Genomic DNA, 22833 nt, shown 5'->3' on the forward strand with positions numbered 1-22833 from the left:
AGCAGCAGAACACGAGGACATGCACTGAAACTAGAGGGAGGAAGGTACAGGTGGGAGACATTAGTCACAGGAAGAGGAGCAACAGATCACGAGGACATGCACTGACACTAGAGGCAGGAAGGTACAGGTGGGAGACATTAGTCACAGGAAGAGGAGCAACAGAACACGAGGACATGCACTGACACTAGAGGGAGGAAGGTACAGGTGGGAGACATTCTTCACAGAAAGAGGAGCAACAGAACACGAGGACACACACTGACACTGGGGGAAGGAAGGTACAGGTGGGAGACATTAGTCACAGGAAGAGGAGCAGCAGAACTCGAGGACATGCACTGACACTAGAGGGAGGAAGGTACAGGTGGGAGACATTAGTCACAGGAAGAGGAGCAGCAAAACACGAGGACACGCACTGACACTAGAGGGAGGAAAGTACAGGTGGGAGTCATTCTTCACAGGAAGAGGAGCAGCAGAACACGAGGACATGCACTGACACTAGAGGGAGGAAGGTACAGGTGTGATACATTCGTCACAGGAAGAGGAGCAGCAGGACACGCACTGACACTAGAGGGAGGAAGGTACAGGTGGGAGACATTAGTCACAGGAAGAGGAGCAGCAGGACACGAGGACAGGCACTGACACTAGGGGGAGAAAGGTACAGGAGGGAGACATTCTTCACAGAAAGAGGAGCAGCAGAACAAGAGGACATGCACTGACACTAGGGAGAGGAAGGTACAGGTGGGAGACATTCGTCACAGGAAGAGGAGCAGCAGAACACGAGGACATGCACTGACACTAGGGGGAGGAAGGTACAGGTGGGAGACATTCTTCACAGGAAGAGGAGCAGCAGAACACAAGGACATGCACTGAAACTAGAGGGAGGAAGGTACAGGTGGGAGACATTAGTCACAGGAAGAGGAGCAACAGAACACGAGGACATGCATTGACACTAGAGGCAGGAAGGTACAGGTGGGAGACATTAGTCACAGGAAGAGGAGCAGCAGAACACGAGGACATGCACTGACACTAGAGGGAGGAAGGTACAGGTGGGAGACATTAGTCACAGGAAGAGGAGCAGCAGAACACGAGGACACGCACTGACACTGGGGGGAGGAAGGTACAGGTGGGAGACATTCGTCACAGGAAGAGGAGCAACAGAACACGTGGACATGCACTGACACTAGAGAGAGGAAGGTACAGGAGGGAGACATTCTTCACAGGAAGAGGAGCAGCAGAACACGAGGACATGCACTGACACTAGAGGGAGGAAGGTACAGGTGGGAGACATTAGTCACAGGAAGAGGAGCAGCAGAACACGAGGACATGCACTGACACTAGGGGGAGGAAGGTACAGGTGGGAGACATTCTTCACAGGAAGAGGAGCAGCAGAACACGAGGACATGCACTGACACTAGAGGGAGGAAGGTACAGGTGGGAGACATTCTTCACAGGAAGAGGAGCAGCAGAACACGAGGACATGCACTGACACTAGAGGGAGGAAGGTACAGGTGGGAGACATTCTTCACAGGAAGAGGAGCAGCAGAACACGAGGACATGCACTGACACTAGAGGGAGGAAGGTACAGGTGGGAGACAATAGTCACAGGAAGAGGAGCAGCAGAACATGAGGACATGCACTGACACTAGAGGGAGGAAGGTACAGGTGGGAGACATTAGTCACAGGAAGAGGAGCAGCAGAACACGGGGACATGCACTGACACTAGGGGGAGGAAGGTACAGGTGGGAGACATTCGTCACAGGAAGAGGAGCAGCAGAACACAAGGACATGCACTGACACTAGAGGGAGAAAGGTACAGGTGGGAGACATTCGTCACAGGAAGAGGAGCAACAGAACACGAGGACATGCACTGACACTAGAGGGAGGAAGGTGCAGGTGGGAGACATTAGTCACAGGAAGAGGAGCAACAGAACACGAGGACATGCACTGACACTAGAGGGAGGAAGGTACAGGTGGGAGAAATTCTTCACAGGAAGAGGAGCAGCAGAACACGAGGACATGCACTGACACTAGAGGGAGGAAGGTTCAGGGGAAATGTGAGGAAGAATTACCTCACAGAAAGAGTAGTAGATAAATGGAATAGCCCCCCCATCAGAGGTGGTAGGGGCAAATAGCATACCTCCCAACTTCAGTCCGGAGGAAATAGGGACACCCGCGCGAGCGCCCGAAAAGGGGGCGGGGCGTATGCAAATGAGGGCGCGGCTTATGCTAATTAGCCGCGACCTCATTTTCATACGAGAATAGACGCTGTGCGCATGCGCACAGCGTCTATTCTACTAGATTGGGGGGTCTCCCAACTGCCACCCCCCGCAGCGGGACAATGCCTGCCGCGGGTGGGACGTCGGGACAGGACCCTAAAATCGGGACTGTCCCGACGGAATCGTGACAGTTGGGAGGTATGAAATAGAGTAGTACAATGTAAACATGCTCGGGATAGGCATATTGATATCCTTACAAAGAAATAAGGATCAAATATGGTTTGAGGTAACATGTTTAAAAAGGGGCCGAATAGATGGGTCAAGTAGTTCTTATCTGCCGTCACATTCTATGTTTCTATATTAAAATAAATTGGTTAAAAAAATGAAAACTTGTAACACTACACTATGCAGCATTGATAGTATCCTACACAGTTCCTGGTATATAAATGGATGCTGTCCGTCCCTAGTGTGCCCTGGTAACACTACAATATGCAGCATTGATAGTATCCTACACAGTTCCTGGTATATAAATGGATGCTGTCCGCTCCTAGTGTGCCCTGGTAACACTACACTATGCAGCATTGATAGTATCCTACACAGTTCCTGGTATATAAATGGATGCTGTCCGTCCCTAGTGTGCCCTGGTAACACTACACTATGCAGCATTGATAGTATCCTACACAGTTCCTGGTATATAAATGGATGCTGTCCGCTTCAAGTGTGCCCTGGTAACACTACACTATGCAGCATTGATAGTATCCTACACAGTTCCTGGTATATAAATGGATGCTGTCCGCTCCTAGTGTGCCCTGGTAACACTACACTATGCAGCATTGATATTATCCTACACAGTTCCTGGTATATAAATGGATGCTGTCCGCTCCTAGTGTGCCCTGGTAACACTACACTATGCAGCATTGATAGTATCCTACACAGTTCCTGGTATATAAATGGATGCTGTCCGTCCCTAGTGTGCCCTGGTAACACTACAATATGCAGCATTGATAGTATCCTACACAGTTCCTGGTATATAAATGGATGCTGTCCGCTCCTAGTGTGCCCTGGTAACACTACACTATGCAGCATTGATAGTATCCTACACAGTTCCTGGTATATAAATGGATGCTGTCCGTCCCTAGTGTGCCCTGGTAACACTACACTATGCAGAATTGATAGTATCCTACACAGTTCCTGGTATATAAATGGATGCTGTCCGCTTCAAGTGTGCCCTGGTAACACTACACTATGCAGCATTGATAGTATCCTACACAGTTCCTGGTATATAAATGGATGCTGTCCGCTCCTAGTGTGCCCTGGTAACACTACACTATGCAGCATTGATATTATCCTACACAGTTCCTGGTATATAAATGGATGCTGTCCGCCCCTAGTGTGCCCTGGTAACACTACAATATGCAGCATTGATAGTATCCTACACAGTTCCTGGTATATAAATGGATGCTGTCCGTCCCTAGTGTGCCCTGGTAACACTACACTATGCAGCATTGCTAGTATCCTACACAGTCCCTGGTATATAAATGGATGCTGTCCGCTCCTAGTGTGCCCTGGTAACACTACACTATGCAGCACTGATAGTATCCTACACAGTTCCTGGTATATAAATGGATGCTGTCCGCTCCTAGTGTGCCCTGGTAACACTACACTATGCAGCATTGCTAGTATCCTACACAGTCCCTGGTATATAAATGGATGCTGTCCGCTCCTAGTGTGCCCTGGTAACACTACACTATGCAGCACTGATAGTATTCTACACAGTTCCTGGTACATAAATGGATGCTGTCCGCTCCTAGTGTGCCCTGGTAACACTACACTATGCAGCATTGATAGTATCCTACACAGTTCCTGGTATATAAATGGATGCTGTCCGCTCCTAGTGTGCCCTGGTAACACTACACTATGCAGCATTGATAGTATCCTAAACAGTTCCTGGTATATAAATGGATGATGTCCGCTCCTAGTGTGCCCTGGTAACACTACACTATGCAGCATTGATAGGATCCTGCACAGTTCCTGGTATATAAATGGATGCTGTCCGCTCCTAGTGTGCCCTGGTAACACTACACTATGCAGCATTGATAGTATCCTAAACAGTTCCTGGTATATAAATGGATGCTGTCCGCTCCTAGTGTGCCCTGGTAACACTACACTATGCAGCATTGATAGTATCCTAAACAGTTCCTGGTATATAAATGGATGATGTCCGCTCCTAGTGTGCCCCGGTAACACTACACTATGCAGCAATGATAGTATCCTGCACAGTTCCTGGTACATAAATGGATGCTGTCCGTCCCTAGTGTGCCCTGGTAACACTACACTATGCAGCATTGATAGTATCCTGCACAGTTCCTGGTACATAAATGTATGCTGTCCGTCCCTAGTGTGCCCTGGTAACAATACACTGTGCAGCATTGATAGTATCCTGCACAGTTCCTGGTACATAAATGGATGCTGTCCGTCCCTAGTGTGCCCTTGTAACACTACACTATGCATCATTGATAGTATCCTACACAGTTCCTGGTATATAAATGGATGCTGTCCGCCCCTAGTGTGCCCTGGTTACACTACACTATGCAGCATTGCTAGTATCCTACACAGTTCCTGGTATATAAATGGATGCTGTCCGCTCCTAGTGTGCCCTGGTAACACTACACTATGCAGCATTGATAGTATCCTACACAGTTCCTGGTATATAAATGGATGCTGTCCGCTCCTAGTGTGCCCTGGTAACACTACACTATGCAGCATTGATAGTATCCTACACAGTTCCTGGTATATAAATGGATGCTGTCCGACCCTAGTGTGCCCTGGTAACACTACACTATGCAGCACTGATAGTATCCTACACAGTTCCTGGTATATAAATGGATGCTGTCCGTCCCTAGTGTGCCCTGTTAAAACTACACCATGCAGCATTGGTAGTATCCTACACAGTCCCTGGTATATAAATGGATGCTGTCCGCTCCTAGTGTGCCCTGGTAACACTACACCATGCAGCATTGATAGTATCCTACACAGTTCCTGGTATATAAATGGATGCTGTCCGCTCCTAGTGTGCCCTGGTAACACTACACTATGCAGCATTGATAGTAACCTACACAGTTCCTGGTATATAAATGGATGCTGTCCGCTCCTAGTGTGCCCTGGAAACACTACACTATGCAGCATTGATAGTATCCTACACAGTTCCTGGTATATAAATGGATGCTGTCCGTCCCTAGTGTGCCCTGGTAACACTACACTATGCAGCACTGATAGTATCCTACACAGTTCCTGGTATATAAATGGATGCTGTCCGCTCCTAGTGTGCCCTGGTAACACTACACTATGCAGCATTGATAGTATCCTACACAGTTCCTGGTATATAAATGGATGCTGTCCGCTCCTAGTGTGCCCTGGTAACACTACACTATGCAGCATTGATAGTATCCTACACAGTTCCTGGTATATAAATGGATGCTGTCCGCTCCTAGTGTGCCCTGGTAACACTACACTATGCAGCATTGATAGGATCCTGCACAGTTCCTGGTATATAAATGGATGCTGTCCGCTTCTAGTGTGCCCCGGTAACACTACACTATGCAGCAATGATAGTATCCTGCACAGTTCCTGGTACATAAATGGATGCTGTCCGTCCCTAGTGTGCCCTGGTAACACTACACTATGCAGCATTGATAGTATCCTGCACAGTTCCTGGTACATAAATGTATGCTGTCCGTCCCTAGTGTGCCCTGGTAACACTACACTATGCAGCATTGATAGTATCCTGCACAGTTCCTGGTACATAAATGGATGCTGTCCGTCCCTAGTGTGCCCTGGTAACACTACACTATGCATCATTGATAGTATCCTACACAGTTCCTGGTATATAAATGGATGCTGTCCGCCCCTAGTGTGCCCTGGTTACACTACACTATGCAGCATTGCTAGTATCCTACACAGTTCCTGGTATATAAATGGATGCTGTCCGCTCCTAGTGTGCCCTGGTAACACTACACTATGCAGCATGGATAGTATCCTACACAGTTCCTGGTATATAAATGGATGCTGTCCGACCCTAGTGTGCCCTGGTAACACTACACTATGCAGCACTGATAGTATCCTACACAGTTCCTGGTATATAAATGGATGCTGTCCGTCCCTAGTGTGCCCTGTTAAAACTACACCATGCAGCATTGGTAGTATCCTACACAGTCCCTGGTATATAAATGGATGCTGTCCGCTCCTAGTGTGCCCTGGTAACACTACACCATGCAGCATTGATAGTATCCTACACAGTTCCTGGTATATAAATGGATGCTGTCCGCTCCTAGTGTGCCCTGGTAACACTACACTATGCAGCATTGATAGTATCCTACACAGTTTCTGGTATATAAATGGATGCTGTCCGCTCCTAGTGTGCCCTGGTAACACTACACTATGCAGCATTGATAGTATCCTACACAGTTCCTGGTATATAAATGGATGCTGTCCGTCCCTAGTGTGCCCTGGTAACACTACACTATGCAGCATTGATAGTATCCTACACAGTTCCTGGTATATAAATGGATGCTGTCCGTCCCTAGTGTGCCCTGGTAACACTACACTATGCAGCACTGATAGTATCCTACACAGTTCCTGGTATATAAATGGATGCTGTCCGCTCCTAGTGTGCCCTGGTAACACTACACTATGCAGCATTGATAGTATCCTACACAGTTCCTGGTATATAAATGGATGCTGTCCGCTCCTAGTGTGCCCTGGTAACACTACACTATGCAGCATTGATAGGATCCTGCACAGTTCCTGGTATATAAATGGATGCTGTCCGCTTCTAGTGTGCCCTGGTAACACTACACTATGCAGCATTGATAGTATCCTGCACAGTTCCTGGTACATAAATGGATGCTGTCCGTCCCTAGTGTGCCCTGATAACACTACACTATGCAGCATTGATAGTATCCTGCACAGTTCCTGGTATATAAATGGATGCTGTCCGTCCCTAGTGTGCCCTGGTAACACTACACTATGCAGCATTGATAGTATCCTACACAGTTCCTGGTATATAAATGGATGCTGTCCATCCCTAGTGTGCCCTGGTAACAATACACTGTGCAGCATTGATAGTATCCTACACAGTTCCTGGTACATAAATGGATGCTGTCCGCTCCTAGTGTGCCCTGGTAACACTACACTGTGCAACATTGATAGTATCCTACACAGTCCCTGGTATATAAATGGATGCTGTCCGTCCCTAGTGTGCCCTGGTAATACTACACTATGCAGCATTGCTAGTATCCTACACAGTTCCTGGTATATAAATGGATGCTGTCCGTCTCTAGTGTGCCCTGGTAACACTACACTATGCAGCATTGATAGTATCCTACACAGTTCCTGGTATATAAATGGATGCTGTCCGTTCCTAGTGTGCCCTGGTAACACTACACTATGCAGCATTGATAGTATCCTACACAGTTCCTGGTATATAAATGGATGCTGTCCACTACTAGTGTGCCCTGGTAACACTACACTATGCAGCATTGCTAGTATCCTACACAGTTCCTGGTATATAAATGGATGCTGTCCGTCTCTAGTGTGCCCTGGTAACACTACACTATGCAGCATTGATAGTATCCTACACAGTTCCTGGTATATAAATGGATGCTGTCCGTTCCTAGTGTGCCCTGGTAACACTACACTATGCAGCATTGATAGTATCCTACACAGTTCCTGGTATATAAATGGATGCTGTCCACTACTAGTGTGCCCTGGTAACACTACACTATGCAGCATTGATAGTATCCTACACAGTTCCTGGTATATAAATGGATGCTGTCCGCTCCTAGTGTGCCCTGGTAACACTACACTATGCAGCATTGCTAGTATCCTACACAGTTCCTGGTATATAAATGGATGCTGTCCGTCCCTAGTGTGCCCTGGTAACACTACAATATGCAGCATTGATAGTATCCTACACAGTTCCTGGTATATAAATGGATGCTGTCCGTCCCTAGTGTGCCCTGGTAACACTACACTATGCAGCATTGATAGGATCCTGCACAGTTCCTGGTATATAAATGGATGCTGTCCGCTCCTAGTGTGCCCTGGTAACACTACACTATGCAGCATTGATAGTATCCTGCACAGTTCCTGGTACATAAATGGATGCTGTCCGTCCCTAGTGTGCCCTGGTAACACTACACTATGCAGCATTGATAGTATCCTGCACAGTTCCTGGTACATAAATGGATGCTGTCCGTCCCTAGTGTGCCCTGGTAACACTACACTATGCAGCATTGCTAGTATCCTACACAGTTCCTGGTATATAAATGGATGCTGTCCGTCCCTAGTGTGCCCTGCTAACAATACACTGTGCAGCATTGATAGTATCCTACACAGTTCCTAGTATATAAATGGATGCTGTCCGCTCCTAGTGTGCCCTGGTAACACTACACTGTGCAGAATTGATAGTATCCTACACAGTCCCTGGTATATAAATGGATGCTGTCCGTCTCTAGTGTGCCCTGGTAACACTACACTATGCAGCATTGATAGTATCCTACACAGTTCCTGGTATATAAATGGATGCTGTCCACTACTAGTGTGCCCTGGTAACACTACACTATGCAGCATTGATAGTATCCTACACAGTCCCTGGTATATAAATGGATGCTGTCCGTCCCTAGTGTGCCCTGGTAACACTACACTATGCAGCATTGATAGTATCCTACACAGTTCCTGGTATATAAATGGATGCTGTCCGTCACTAGTGTGCCCTGGTAACACTACACTATGCAGCATGGATAGTATCCTACACAGTTCCTGGTATATAAATGGATGCTGTCCGTTCCTAGTGTGCCCTGGTAACAATACACTGTGCAGCATTGATAGTATCCTACACAGTTCCTGGTATATAAATGGATGCTGTCCGCTCCTAGTGTGCCCTGGTAACACTACACTATGCAGCATTGATAGTATCCTACACAGTTCCTGGTATATAAATGGATGCTGTCCGTCCCTAGTGTGCCCTGGTAACACTACACTATGCAGCATTGATAGTATCCTACACAGTTCCTGGTATATAAATGGATGCTGTCCGCTCCTAGTGTGCCCTGGTAACACTACACTATGCAGCATTGCTAGTATCCTACACAGTCCCTGGTATATAAATGGATGCTGTCCGCTCCTAGTGTGCCCTGGTAACACTACACTATGCAGCATTGCTAGTATCCTACACAGTTCCTGGTATATAAATGGATGCTGTCCGTCCTTAGTGTGCCCTGGTAACACTACAATATGCAGCATTGATAGTATCCTACACAGTCCCTGGTATATAAATGGATGCTGTCCGCTCCTAGTGTGCCCTGGTAACACTACACTATGCAGCACTGATAGTATCCTACACAGTTCCTGGTATATAAATGGATGCTGTCCGCTCCTAGTGTGCCCTGGTAACACTACACTATGCAGCATTGCTAGTATCCTACACAGTCCCTGGTATATAAATGGATGCTGTCCGCTCCTAGTGTGCCCTGGTAACACTACACTATGCAGCATTGATAGTAACCTACACAGTTCCTGGTATATAAATGGATGCTGTCCGCTCCTAGTGTGCCCTGTTAACACTACACTATGCAGCACTGATAGTATCCTACACAGTTCCTGGTATATAAATGGATGCTGTCCGCTCCTAGTGTGCCCTGGTAACACTACACTATGCAGCATTGATAGTATCCTACACAGTTCCTGGTATATAAATGGATGCTGTCCGCTCCTAGTGTGCCCTGGTAACACTACACTATGCAGCATTGATAGTATCCTACACAGTTCCTGGTATATAAATGGATGCTGTCCGCTCCTAGTGTGCCCTGGTAACACTACACTATGCAGCATTGATAGTATCCTGCACAGTTCCTGGTACATAAATGGATGCTGTCCGTCCCTAGTGTGCCCTGGTAACACTACACTATGCAGCATTGATAGTATCCTGCACAGTTCCTGGTACATAAATGGATGCTGTCCGTCCCTAGTGTGCCCTGGTAACACTACACTATGCAGCATTGATAGTATCCTGCACAGTTCCTGGTACATAAATGGATGCTGTCCGTCCCTAGTGTGCCCTGGTAACACTACACTATGCAGCATTGATAGTATCCTACACAGTTCCTGGTATATAAATGGATGCTGTCCGTCCCTAGTGTGCCCTGGTAACACTACACTATGCAGCATTGATAGGATCCTGCACAGTTCCTGGTATATAAATGGATGCTGTCCGTCCCTAGTGTGCCCTGGTAACACTACAATATGCAGCATTGATAGTATCCTACACAGTTCCTGGTATATAAATGGATGCTGTCCGCTCCTAGTGTGCCCTGGTAACACTACAATATGCAACATTGATAGTATCCTACACAGTTCCTGGTATATAAATGGATGCTGTCCGTCCCTAGTGTGCCCTGGTAACACTACACTATGCAGCATTGATAGTATCCTACACAGTTCCTGGTATATAAATGGATGCTGTCCGCTCCTAGTGTGCCCTGGTAACACTACACTATGCAGCATTGATAGTATACTACACAGTTCCTGGTATATAAATGGATGCTGTCCGTCCCTAGTGTGCCCTGGTAACACTACACTATGCAGCATTGATAGTATCCTACACAATTCCTGGTATATAAATGGATGCTGTCCGCTCCTAGTGTGCCCTGGTAACACTACACTATGCAGCATTGATAGTATACTACACAGTTCCTGGTATATAAATGGATGCTGTCCGTCCCTAGTGTGCCCTGGTAACACTACACTATGCAGCATTGCTAGTATCCTACACAGTTCCTGGTATATAAATGGATGCTGTCCGCTCCTAGTGTGCCCTGGTAACACTACACTATGCAGCACTGATAGTATCCTACACAGTTCCTGGTATATAAATGGATGCTGTCCGCTCCTAGTGTGCCCTGTTAACACTACACTATGCAGCATTGATAGTATCCTACACAGTTCCTGGTATATAAATGGATGCTGTCCGTCCATGTGTGCCCTGGTAACAATAAACTGTGCAGCATTGATAGTATCCTACACAGTTCCTGGTATATAAATGGATGCTGTCCGTCCCTAGTGTGCCCTGGTAACACTACACTATGCAGCATTGATAGTATCCTACACAGTTCCTGGTATATAAATGGATGCTGTCCGTCACTAGTGTGCCCTGGTAACACTACACTATGCAGCATGGATAGTATCCTACACAGTTCCTGGTATATAAATGGATGCTGTCCGTCCCTAGTGTGCCCTGGTAACACTACACTATGCAGCACTTATAGTATCCTACACAGTTCCTGGTATATAAATGGATGCTGTCCGTTCCTAGTGTGCCCTGGTAACACTACACTATGCAGCATTGATAGTATACTACACAGTTCCTGGTATATAAATGGATGCTGTCCGCTCCTAGTGTGCCCTGGTAACACTACACTATGCAGCATTGATAGTATCCTACACAGTTCCTGGTATATAAATGGATGCTGTCCGTCCCTAGTGTGCCCTGGTAACACTACACTATGCAGCATTGACAGTATCCTACACAGTTCCTGGTATATAAATGGATGCTGTCCGCTCCTAGTGTGCCCTGGTAACACTACACTATGCAGCACTGATAGTATCCTACACAGTTCCTGGTATATAAATGGATGCTGTCCGCTCCTAGTGTGCCCTGTTAACACTACACTATGCAGCATTGATAGTATCCTACACAGTTCCTGGTATATAAATGGATGCTGTCCGTCCATGTGTGCACTGGTAACAATACACTGTGCAGCATTGATAGTATCCTACACAGTTCATGGTATATAAATGGATGCTGTCCGTCCCTAGTGTGCCCTGGTAACACTACACTATGCAGCATTGATAGTATCCTACACAGTTCCTGGTACAGTATATAAATGGATGCTGTCCGTCACTAGTGTGCCCTGGTAACACTACACTATGCAGCATGGATAGTATCCTACACAGTTCCTGGTATATAAATGGATGCTGTCCGTCCCTAGTGTGCCCTGGTAACACTACACTATGCAGCATTGATAGTATCCTACACAGTTCCTGGTATATAAATGGATGCTGTCCGTCCCTAGTGTGCCCTGGTAACACTACACTATGCAGCATTGATAGTATCCTACACAGTTCCTGGTATATAAATGGATGCTGTCCGTCCCTAGTGTGCCCTGGTAACACTACACTATGCAGCATTGATAGTATCCTACACAGTTCCTGGTATATAAATGGATGCTGTCCGTCCCTAGTGTGCCCTGGTAACACTACACTATGCAGCATTGATAGTATCCTACACAGTTCCTGGTATATAAATGGATGCTGTCCGTCCCTAGTGTGCCCTGGTAACACTACACTATGCAGCACTTATAGTATCCTACACAGTTCCTGGTATATAAATGGATGCTGTCCGCTACTAGTGTGCCCTGGTAACACTACACTATGCAGCATTGATAGTATCCTACACAGTTCCTGGTATATAAATGGATGCTGTCTGTCCCTAGTGTGCCCTGGTAACACTACACTATGCAGCATTGATAGTATCCTACACAGTTCCTGGTATATAAATGGATGCTGTCCGTCACTAGTGTGCCCTGGTAACACTACACTATGCAGCATGGATAGTATCCTACACAGTTCCTGGTATATAAATGGATGCTGTCCGTCCCTAGTGTGCCCTGGTAACACTACACTATGCAGCATTGATAGTATCCTACACAGTTCCTGGTATATAAATGGATGCTGTCCGCTCCTAGTGTGCCCTGGTAACACTACACTATGCAGCACTTATAGTATCCTACACAGTTCCTGGTATATAAATGGATGCTGTCCGTCCCTAGTGTGCCCTGGTAACACTACACTATGCAGCATTGATAGTATCCTACACAGTTCCTGGTATATAAATGGATGCTGTCCGTCCCTAGTGTGCCCTGGTAACACTACACTATGCAGCATTGATAGTATCCTACACAGTTCCTGGTATATAAATGGATGCTGTCCGTCCCTAGTGTGCCCTGGTAACACTACACTATGCAGCATTGATAGTATCCTACACAGTTCCTGGTATATAAATGGATGCTGTCCGTCCCTAGTGTGCCCTGGTAACACTACACTATGCAGCATTGATAGTATCCTACACAGTTCCTGGTATATAAATGGATGCTGTCCGTCCCTAGTGTGCCCTGGTAACACTACACTATGCAGCACTTATAGTATCCTACACAGTTCCTGGTATATAAATGGATGCTGTCCGCTACTAGTGTGCCCTGGTAACACTACACTATGCAGCATTGATAGTATCCTACACAGTTCCTGGTATATAAATGGATGCTGTCTGTCCCTAGTGTGCCCTGGTAACACTACACTATGCAGCATTGATAGTATCCTACACAGTTCCTGGTATATAAATGGATGCTGTCCGTCACTAGTGTGCCCTGGTAACACTACACTATGCAGCATGGATAGTATCCTACACAGTTCCTGGTATATAAATGGATGCTGTCCGTCCCTAGTGTGCCCTGGTAACACTACACTATGCAGCATTGATAGTATCCTACACAGTTCCTGGTATATAAATGGATGCTGTCCGCTCCTAGTGTGCCCTGGTAACACTACACTATGCAGCACTTATAGTATCCTACACAGTTCCTGGTATATAAATGGATGCTGTCCGTCCCTAGTGTGCCCTGGTAACACTACACTATGCAGCATTGATAGTATCCTACACAGTTCCTGGTATATAAATGGATGCTGTCCGTCCCTAGTGTGCCCTGGTAACACTACACTATGCAGCATTGATAGTATCCTGCACAGTTCCTGGTACATAAATGGATGCTGTCCGTCCCTAGTGTGCCCTGGTAACACTACACTATGCAGCATTGATAGTATCCTACACAGTTCCTGGTATATAAATGGATGCTGTCCGTCCCTAGTGTGCCCTGGTAACACTACACTATGCAGCATTGATAGGATCCTGCACAGTTCCTGGTATATAAATGGATGCTGTCCGTCCCTAGTGTGCCCTGGTAACACTACAATATGCAGCATTGATAGTATCCTACACAGTTCCTGGTATATAAATGGATGCTGTCCGCTCCTAGTGTGCCCTGGTAACACTACAATATGCAACATTGATAGTATCCTACACAGTTCCTGGTATATAAATGGATGCTGTCCGTCCCTAGTGTGCCCTGGTAACACTACACTATGCAGCATTGATAGTATCCTACACAGTTCCTGGTATATAAATGGATGCTGTCCGCTCCTAGTGTGCCCTGGTAACACTACACTATGCAGCATTGATAGTATACTACACAGTTCCTGGTATATAAATGGATGCTGTCCGTCCCTAGTGTGCCCTGGTAACACTACACTATGCAGCATTGATAGTATCCTACACAATTCCTGGTATATAAATGGATGCTGTCCGCTCCTAGTGTGCCCTGGTAACACTACACTATGCAGCATTGATAGTATACTACACAGTTCCTGGTATATAAATGGATGCTGTCCGTCCCTAGTGTGCCCTGGTAACACTACACTATGCAGCATTGCTAGTATCCTACACAGTTCCTGGTATATAAATGGATGCTGTCCGCTCCTAGTGTGCCCTGGTAACACTACACTATGCAGCACTGATAGTATCCTACACAGTTCCTGGTATATAAATGGATGCTGTCCGCTCCTAGTGTGCCCTGTTAACACTACACTATGCAGCATTGATAGTATCCTACACAGTTCCTGGTATATAAATGGATGCTGTCCGTCCATGTGTGCCCTGGTAACAATAAACTGTGCAGCATTGATAGTATCCTACACAGTTCCTGGTATATAAATGGATGCTGTCCGTCCCTAGTGTGCCCTGGTAACACTACACTATGCAGCATTGATAGTATCCTACACAGTTCCTGGTATATAAATGGATGCTGTCCGTCACTAGTGTGCCCTGGTAACACTACACTATGCAGCATGGATAGTATCCTACACAGTTCCTGGTATATAAATGGATGCTGTCCGTCCCTAGTGTGCCCTGGTAACACTACACTATGCAGCACTTATAGTATCCTACACAGTTCCTGGTATATAAATGGATGCTGTCCGTTCCTAGTGTGCCCTGGTAACACTACACTATGCAGCATTGATAGTATACTACACAGTTCCTGGTATATAAATGGATGCTGTCCGCTCCTAGTGTGCCCTGGTAACACTACACTATGCAGCATTGATAGTATCCTACACAGTTCCTGGTATATAAATGGATGCTGTCCGTCCCTAGTGTGCCCTGGTAACACTACACTATGCAGCATTGACAGTATCCTACACAGTTCCTGGTATATAAATGGATGCTGTCCGCTCCTAGTGTGCCCTGGTAACACTACACTATGCAGCACTGATAGTATCCTACACAGTTCCTGGTATATAAATGGATGCTGTCCGCTCCTAGTGTGCCCTGTTAACACTACACTATGCAGCATTGATAGTATCCTACACAGTTCCTGGTATATAAATGGATGCTGTCCGTCCATGTGTGCACTGGTAACAATACACTGTGCAGCATTGATAGTATCCTACACAGTTCATGGTATATAAATGGATGCTGTCCGTCCCTAGTGTGCCCTGGTAACACTACACTATGCAGCATTGATAGTATCCTACACAGTTCCTGGTACAGTATATAAATGGATGCTGTCCGTCACTAGTGTGCCCTGGTAACACTACACTATGCAGCATGGATAGTATCCTACACAGTTCCTGGTATATAAATGGATGCTGTCCGTCCCTAGTGTGCCCTGGTAACACTACACTATGCAGCATTGATAGTATCCTACACAGTTCCTGGTATATAAATGGATGCTGTCCGTCCCTAGTGTGCCCTGGTAACACTACACTATGCAGCATTGATAGTATCCTACACAGTTCCTGGTATATAAATGGATGCTGTCCGTCCCTAGTGTGCCCTGGTAACACTACACTATGCAGCATTGATAGTATCCTACACAGTTCCTGGTATATAAATGGATGCTGTCCGTCCCTAGTGTGCCCTGGTAACACTACACTATGCAGCATTGATAGTATCCTACACAGTTCCTGGTATATAAATGGATGCTGTCCGTCCCTAGTGTGCCCTGGTAACACTACACTATGCAGCACTTATAGTATCCTACACAGTTCCTGGTATATAAATGGATGCTGTCCGCTACTAGTGTGCCCTGGTAACACTACACTATGCAGCATTGATAGTATCCTACACAGTTCCTGGTATATAAATGGATGCTGTCTGTCCCTAGTGTGCCCTGGTAACACTACACTATGCAGCATTGATAGTATCCTACACAGTTCCTGGTATATAAATGGATGCTGTCCGTCACTAGTGTGCCCTGGTAACACTACACTATGCAGCATGGATAGTATCCTACACAGTTCCTGGTATATAAATGGATGCTGTCCGTCCCTAGTGTGCCCTGGTAACACTACACTATGCAGCATTGATAGTATCCTACACAGTTCCTGGTATATAAATGGATGCTGTCCGCTCCTAGTGTGCCCTGGTAACACTACACTATGCAGCACTTATAGTATCCTACACAGTTCCTGGTATATAAATGGATGCTGTCCGTCCCTAGTGTGCCCTGGTAACACTACACTATGCAGCATTGATAGTATCCTACACAGTTCCTGGTATATAAATGGATGCTGTCCGTCCCTAGTGTGCCCTGGTAACACTACACTATGCAGCATTGATAGTATCCTACACAGTTCCTGGTATATAAATGGATGCTGTCCGTCCCTAGTGTGCCCTGGTAACACTACACTATGCAGCATTGATAGTATCCTACACAGTTCCTGGTATATAAATGGATGCTGTCCGTCCCTAGTGTGCCCTGGTAACACTACACTATGCAGCATTGATAGTATCCTACACAGTTCCTGGTATATAAATGGATGCTGTCCGTCCCTAGTGTGCCCTGGTAACACTACACTATGCAGCACTTATAGTATCCTACACAGTTCCTGGTATATAAATGGATGCTGTCCGCTACTAGTGTGCCCTGGTAACACTACACTATGCAGCATTGATAGTATCCTACACAGTTCCTGGTATATAAATGGATGCTGTCTGTCCCTAGTGTGCCCTGGTAACACTACACTATGCAGCATTGATAGTATCCTACACAGTTCCTGGTATATAAATGGATGCTGTCCGTCACTAGTGTGCCCTGGTAACACTACACTATGCAGCATGGATAGTATCCTACACAGTTCCTGGTATATAAATGGATGCTGTCCGTCCCTAGTGTGCCCTGGTAACACTACACTATGCAGCATTGATAGTATCCTACACAGTTCCTGGTATATAAATGGATGCTGTCCGCTCCTAGTGTGCCCTGGTAACACTACACTATGCAGCACTTATAGTATCCTACACAGTTCCTGGTATATAAATGGATGCTGTCCGTCCCTAGTGTGCCCTGGTAACACTACACTATGCAGCATTGATAGTATCCTACACAGTTCCTGGTATATAAATGGATGCTGTCCGTCCCTAGTGTGCCCTGGTAACACTACACTATGCAGCATTGATAGTATCCTACACAGTTCCTGGTATATAAATGGATGCTGTCCGTCCCTAGTGTGCCCTGGTAACACTACACTATGCAGCATTGATAGGATCCTGCACAGTTCCTGGTATATAAATGGATGCTGTCTGCTTCTAGTGTGCCCTGGTAACACTACACTATGCAGCATTGATAGGATCCTGCACAGTTCCTGGTATATAAATGGATGCTGTCCGTCCCTAGTGTGCCCTGGTAACACTACACTATGCAGCATTGATAGTATCCTACACAGTTCCTGGTATATAAATGGATGCTGTCCGTCCCTAGTGTGCCCTGGTAACACTACACTATGCAGCATTGATAGTATCCTACACAGTTCCTGGTATATAAATGGATGCTGTCCGTCCCTAGTGTGCCCTGGTAACACTACACTATGCAGCATTGATAGTATCCTACACAGTTCCTGGTATATAAATGGATGCTGTCCGTCCCTAGTGTGCCCTGGTAACACTACACTATGCAGCATTGATAGTATCCTACACAGTTCCTGGTATATAAATGGATGCTGTCCGTCCCTAGTGTGCCCTGGTAACACTACACTATGCAGCATTGCTAGTATCCTACACAGTTCCTGGTATATAAATGGATGCTGTCCGTCCCTAGTGTGCCCTGGTAACACTACACTATGCAGCATTGATAGTATCCTACACAGTTCCTGGTATATAAATGGATACTGTCCGTCCCTAGTGTGCCCTGGTAACACTACACTATGCAGCATTGATAGTATCCTACACAGTTCCTGGTATATAAATGGATGCTGTCCGTCCCTAGTGTGCCCTGGTAACACTACACTATGCAGCATTGATAGTATCCTGCACAGTTCCTGGTATATAAATGGATGCTGTCCGTCCCTAGTGTGCCCTGGTAACACTACACTATGCAGCATTGATAGTATCCTACACAGTTCCTGGTATATAAATGGATGCTGTCCGCTCCTAGTGTGCCCTGGTAACACTACAATATGCAGCATTGATAGTATCCTGCACAGTTCCTGGTATATAAATGGATGCTGTCCGTCCCTAGTGTGCCCTGGTAACAATCCAATGGATAGATAATGTTACCGTCCACCATGGTTATTGCACAGTCCCGCACTTCTGTTTGCCTCCTGGAAGGGTCCAGTCCACCATGGAGGAGCTATAGCACTACATCTTAGAGGTGAGAAGTTACCTATAGCAACCAGCTAAAAATGCAGGGTGAGAGATGGATCAGCTGGCACCCCGGCATTGGGCATACACACTAATATGCCACCCAATGTGTCTTGCCACAGGGACCAACTAGCATCTGCAGCTGTGCGGCACAGAGGACACGTTATGTCTGGGACCAATGCCGCCCACACACGCCGGCGGGTGATTATGGTATAACTCTCATTGCACAGACTGATAGATACTGGCTCTTATGGGCAACGTCTACACTTTATCTCTCTCCAAGGGTTCATACAAGTCCCCCAGAATGAGGTCATAAATCCAGATGATTACAATACCGTGCAAGTCATGTCCTGTTTCCATAATATGACATCATAGATCCCTCCCCACATCAATAAATGATGTCTTAAATGCATCACCAGATCAGTATATGATGAGGTCACAGATCCATCACCAGATCAGTATATGATGAGGTCACAGATCCATCACCAGACCAGTATATGATGAGGTCACAGATCCATCACCAGATCAGTATATGATGAGGTCACAGATCCATCACCAGATCAGTATATGATGAGGTCACAGATCATCACCAGACCAGTATATGATGAGGTCACAGATCATCACCAGATCAGTATATGATGAGGTCACAGATCATCACCTGATCAGTATATGATGAGGTCACAGATCATCACCAGATCAGTATATGATGAGGTCACAGATCATCACCAGATCAGTATATGATGAGGTCACAGATCCATCACCAGATCAGTATATGATGAGGTCACAGATCCATCACCAGATCAGTATATGATGAGGTCACAGATCATCACCAGACCAGTATATGAGAAGGTCACAGATCCATCACCAGATCAGTATATGATGAGGTCACAGATCATCCCCAGACCAATATATGATGAGGTCACAGATCATCACCAGATCAGTATATGATGAGGTCACAGATCATCACCAGATCAGTATATGATGAGGTCACAGATCCATCACCAGATCAGTATATGATGAGGTCACAGATCATCACCAGATCAGTATATGATGAGGTCACAGATCATCACCAGATCAGTATATGATGAGGTCAAAGATCCATCACCAGATCAGTATATGATGAGGTCACAGATCATCACCAGATCAGTATATGATGAGGTCACAGATCATCACCAGATCAGTATATGATGAGGTCACAGATCATCACCAGATCAGTATATGATGAGGTCACAGATCATCACCAGATCAGTATATGATGAGGTCACAGATCATCACCAGATCAGTATATGATGAGGTCACAGATCATCACCAGATCAGTATATGATGAGGTCACAGATCATCACCAGACCAGTATATGATGAGGTCATAGATCCATCACCAGACCAGTATATGATGAGGTCACAGATCCATCACCAGATCAGTATATGATGAGGTCACAGATCATCACCAGACCAGTATATGATGACATCACAGATCCAGGTGACCATATGAGGTGTCAGAGCACAGATTGAGCTCACGGATTCCCGCAGTCTAGGTCAGATTGCCCCCGAGACTGGCAGCAGATGGTGGTGACGTGACTTACCTGCCGTAGGCCCAGAGATGGCTTTGTCCTACTAGCTGGTCAGATAGCAGGTAGGTGTTGTGGGATGTGGAGATGAAGTAGTCACTTAGTGGGTGAGACATATCCTGATACACCTGGCTGTGCTCCCTCCGAAATATGTGATTATCCTCGGAGGTGATAAATCTGATGAAGCCATCGAGCGTCATGTAGTTGTCTCTCCTGGCTGAGAGAAGGAAGAGACCCAACCCATTACTGTACATGGTATTCCACATGGGGAGAGACAGGTATATTGTATGCTTCTGAGCCAGTAACTGCGCTGCAGATGGGGCAGATGTCACACGTGCAGAGAGAGTAGGGGAATATTTATTATTAGTTGTTCCTGCCAGGACTCCCCTCCAATGCTAAACCAATCTGCAGACTGTAGCTCACAGGGTACAACGTATAATGCCATCTGAAGATGACATTAGGTACTGTGGCTGCCCATTGTACTATGCCCCCCACACTCATCCTGGGGACCCCTCTCCCCATGCTCCGTGTTTTATTCTGTATGAGACATGACTGAAGGGAACATCTTCTGTGGACACCACATTTCAGGGCGACATCTGTTCCTGAGAAATAACAGAATGAACAAAGGGAAAAACCTCTTTATCTGTAAGGAGCCGGTTCAGAGAGCGCCTGGTTCTCTCCCCGCCCTGCGCCACTTCCCTCTAATTACATCACTTGATAAAACTTCACTCAGAGATTTCTTCTTCAAGTGATTTTCCCCACGCAGCGCTCGCTCTGTGATAAATTATTCATGGAGCCGGTTATTATCCCCTCACAATAACCACTTATGGCTCTGGACTTAAATGAAGATTATTGATTTATTTTAATATAAAGTGCGCTGGCTTCTGCGGCTGATAAATCACCAATGCTTCATATTGCGCTGGAACCTATTAGCTCCAGTGTAAGGCTCCCTAATGGCATCACTCCGAGTGATGTTCTTATGCAGGGATACAAATGTGCGCCAGCGGACGCTGAGGAAGGCTACGCTGGCCCGTGACTCTGTTCTATATCATAGATTATATGGTATCAGGTCCTCAACAATCCACCAAGATCAGGGAATGGGGGAGATGTGTAAAACCATTTAAGAGGACAAGTTTCCCATAGCAACGAATCCCCTGCTTGCAATCATTTCATAAAATGAGCTTGATAAATGAATGCTGGAAGCTCATTGGTTGCTATGGGAACCTTTACACTTGTCCGATCCAATACATTTCCACTAAGTGTCCACCTCTCCCAGACTAGAGAGCAATAGGGCTTTGCTAATGGCAGTACAGAAGTGCAGAGTATGCCCCGCCCCAGGTACATAGGCCAGCCCCTGCATAACTTTAGCTCCACCCCTGCCTAAAGACATCAACCATCCATAGGGCGCTGTACAGTAGGGGGCTCCTTGTTACGTTATATACAATTAGGGTCTGCAGGTAGTGTGGGATCAGGGGCCCGAATTCTGGCCACTATCTGAGGGGCCACGAATACAGGACAACCTCTCCTTCTAGGGGCGCTCACCTTCCATGGACAGCTCATGTTTCTGTATCAGTTCTGCGACTTTCTTCTCATCCGCCCCCGCCTCATACTGCTCCGTCCGCAGGAAGTCCTCCAGTCTCTTTGGGTGGAGAAGCCGCCGGCTGGTGGAGAGTTGGTTATATATGTCTACAAGCTCTTTCCTGTAGACAAAGGCCTTATACAAGGTCCGGAAGTCTTCAGTGCTAATGAATCCAGTTCTTTTGGGATCTCGTTCCTAATGAGGAACAAATTACATGGAAAGCCGGACGGGAGATTAATATAATAATAATACCCAGACACACAGGAATATGCTACGTAAGTGGCATGCGCAGGGAGTATATAATATATATATAATGATAATATTATCCAGACACACAGGAATATGCTACTTGAGTGGCTAGCGCAGGGAGTATATATATATATATATATATATATATATATATATATATATATATATATATATATATATATAAAATGATAATATTACCCAGACACACAGGAATATGCTACTTGAGTGGCGTGCGCAGGGATTATATAATATATATATATATATATATATATATATATATAATGATAATATTACCCAGACACACAGGAATATGCTAGGTAAGTGGCGTGCGCAGGGAGTATATAATAATATATATAATGATAATATTATCCAGACACACAGGAATATGCTAGGTAAGTGGCGTGCGCAGGGATTATAT

At 45.9% G+C, this 22833-nt stretch overlaps 1 protein-coding gene across 1 annotated transcript in view; it reads right to left on the reverse strand.

The window, feature by feature from the left end:
- Nucleotides 1-22261, reverse strand: part of PLCZ1 (phospholipase C zeta 1) — a 54459-nt gene extending 32198 nt beyond the window's left edge. Inside the window, exons 1-2 of the mRNA XM_083179539.1 lie at nt 22130-22261; nt 20603-20804 (exon numbers count right to left, since the gene is read on the reverse strand). Of these exons, the coding sequence (XP_083035665.1) occupies nt 20603-20804; nt 22130-22136 (209 nt within the window). The 5' untranslated portion in view covers nt 22137-22261. The remainder of the gene's footprint in view (nt 1-20602; nt 20805-22129) is intronic.
- Between the last annotated feature and the right edge of the window lie 572 nt (nt 22262-22833).

The sequence above is a fragment of the Crinia signifera genome, chromosome 4 (assembly GCF_055691185.1).
Source record: "Crinia signifera chromosome 4, ASM5569118v1, whole genome shotgun sequence".
NCBI classification, from domain to species: domain Eukaryota; kingdom Metazoa; phylum Chordata; class Amphibia; order Anura; family Myobatrachidae; genus Crinia; species Crinia signifera.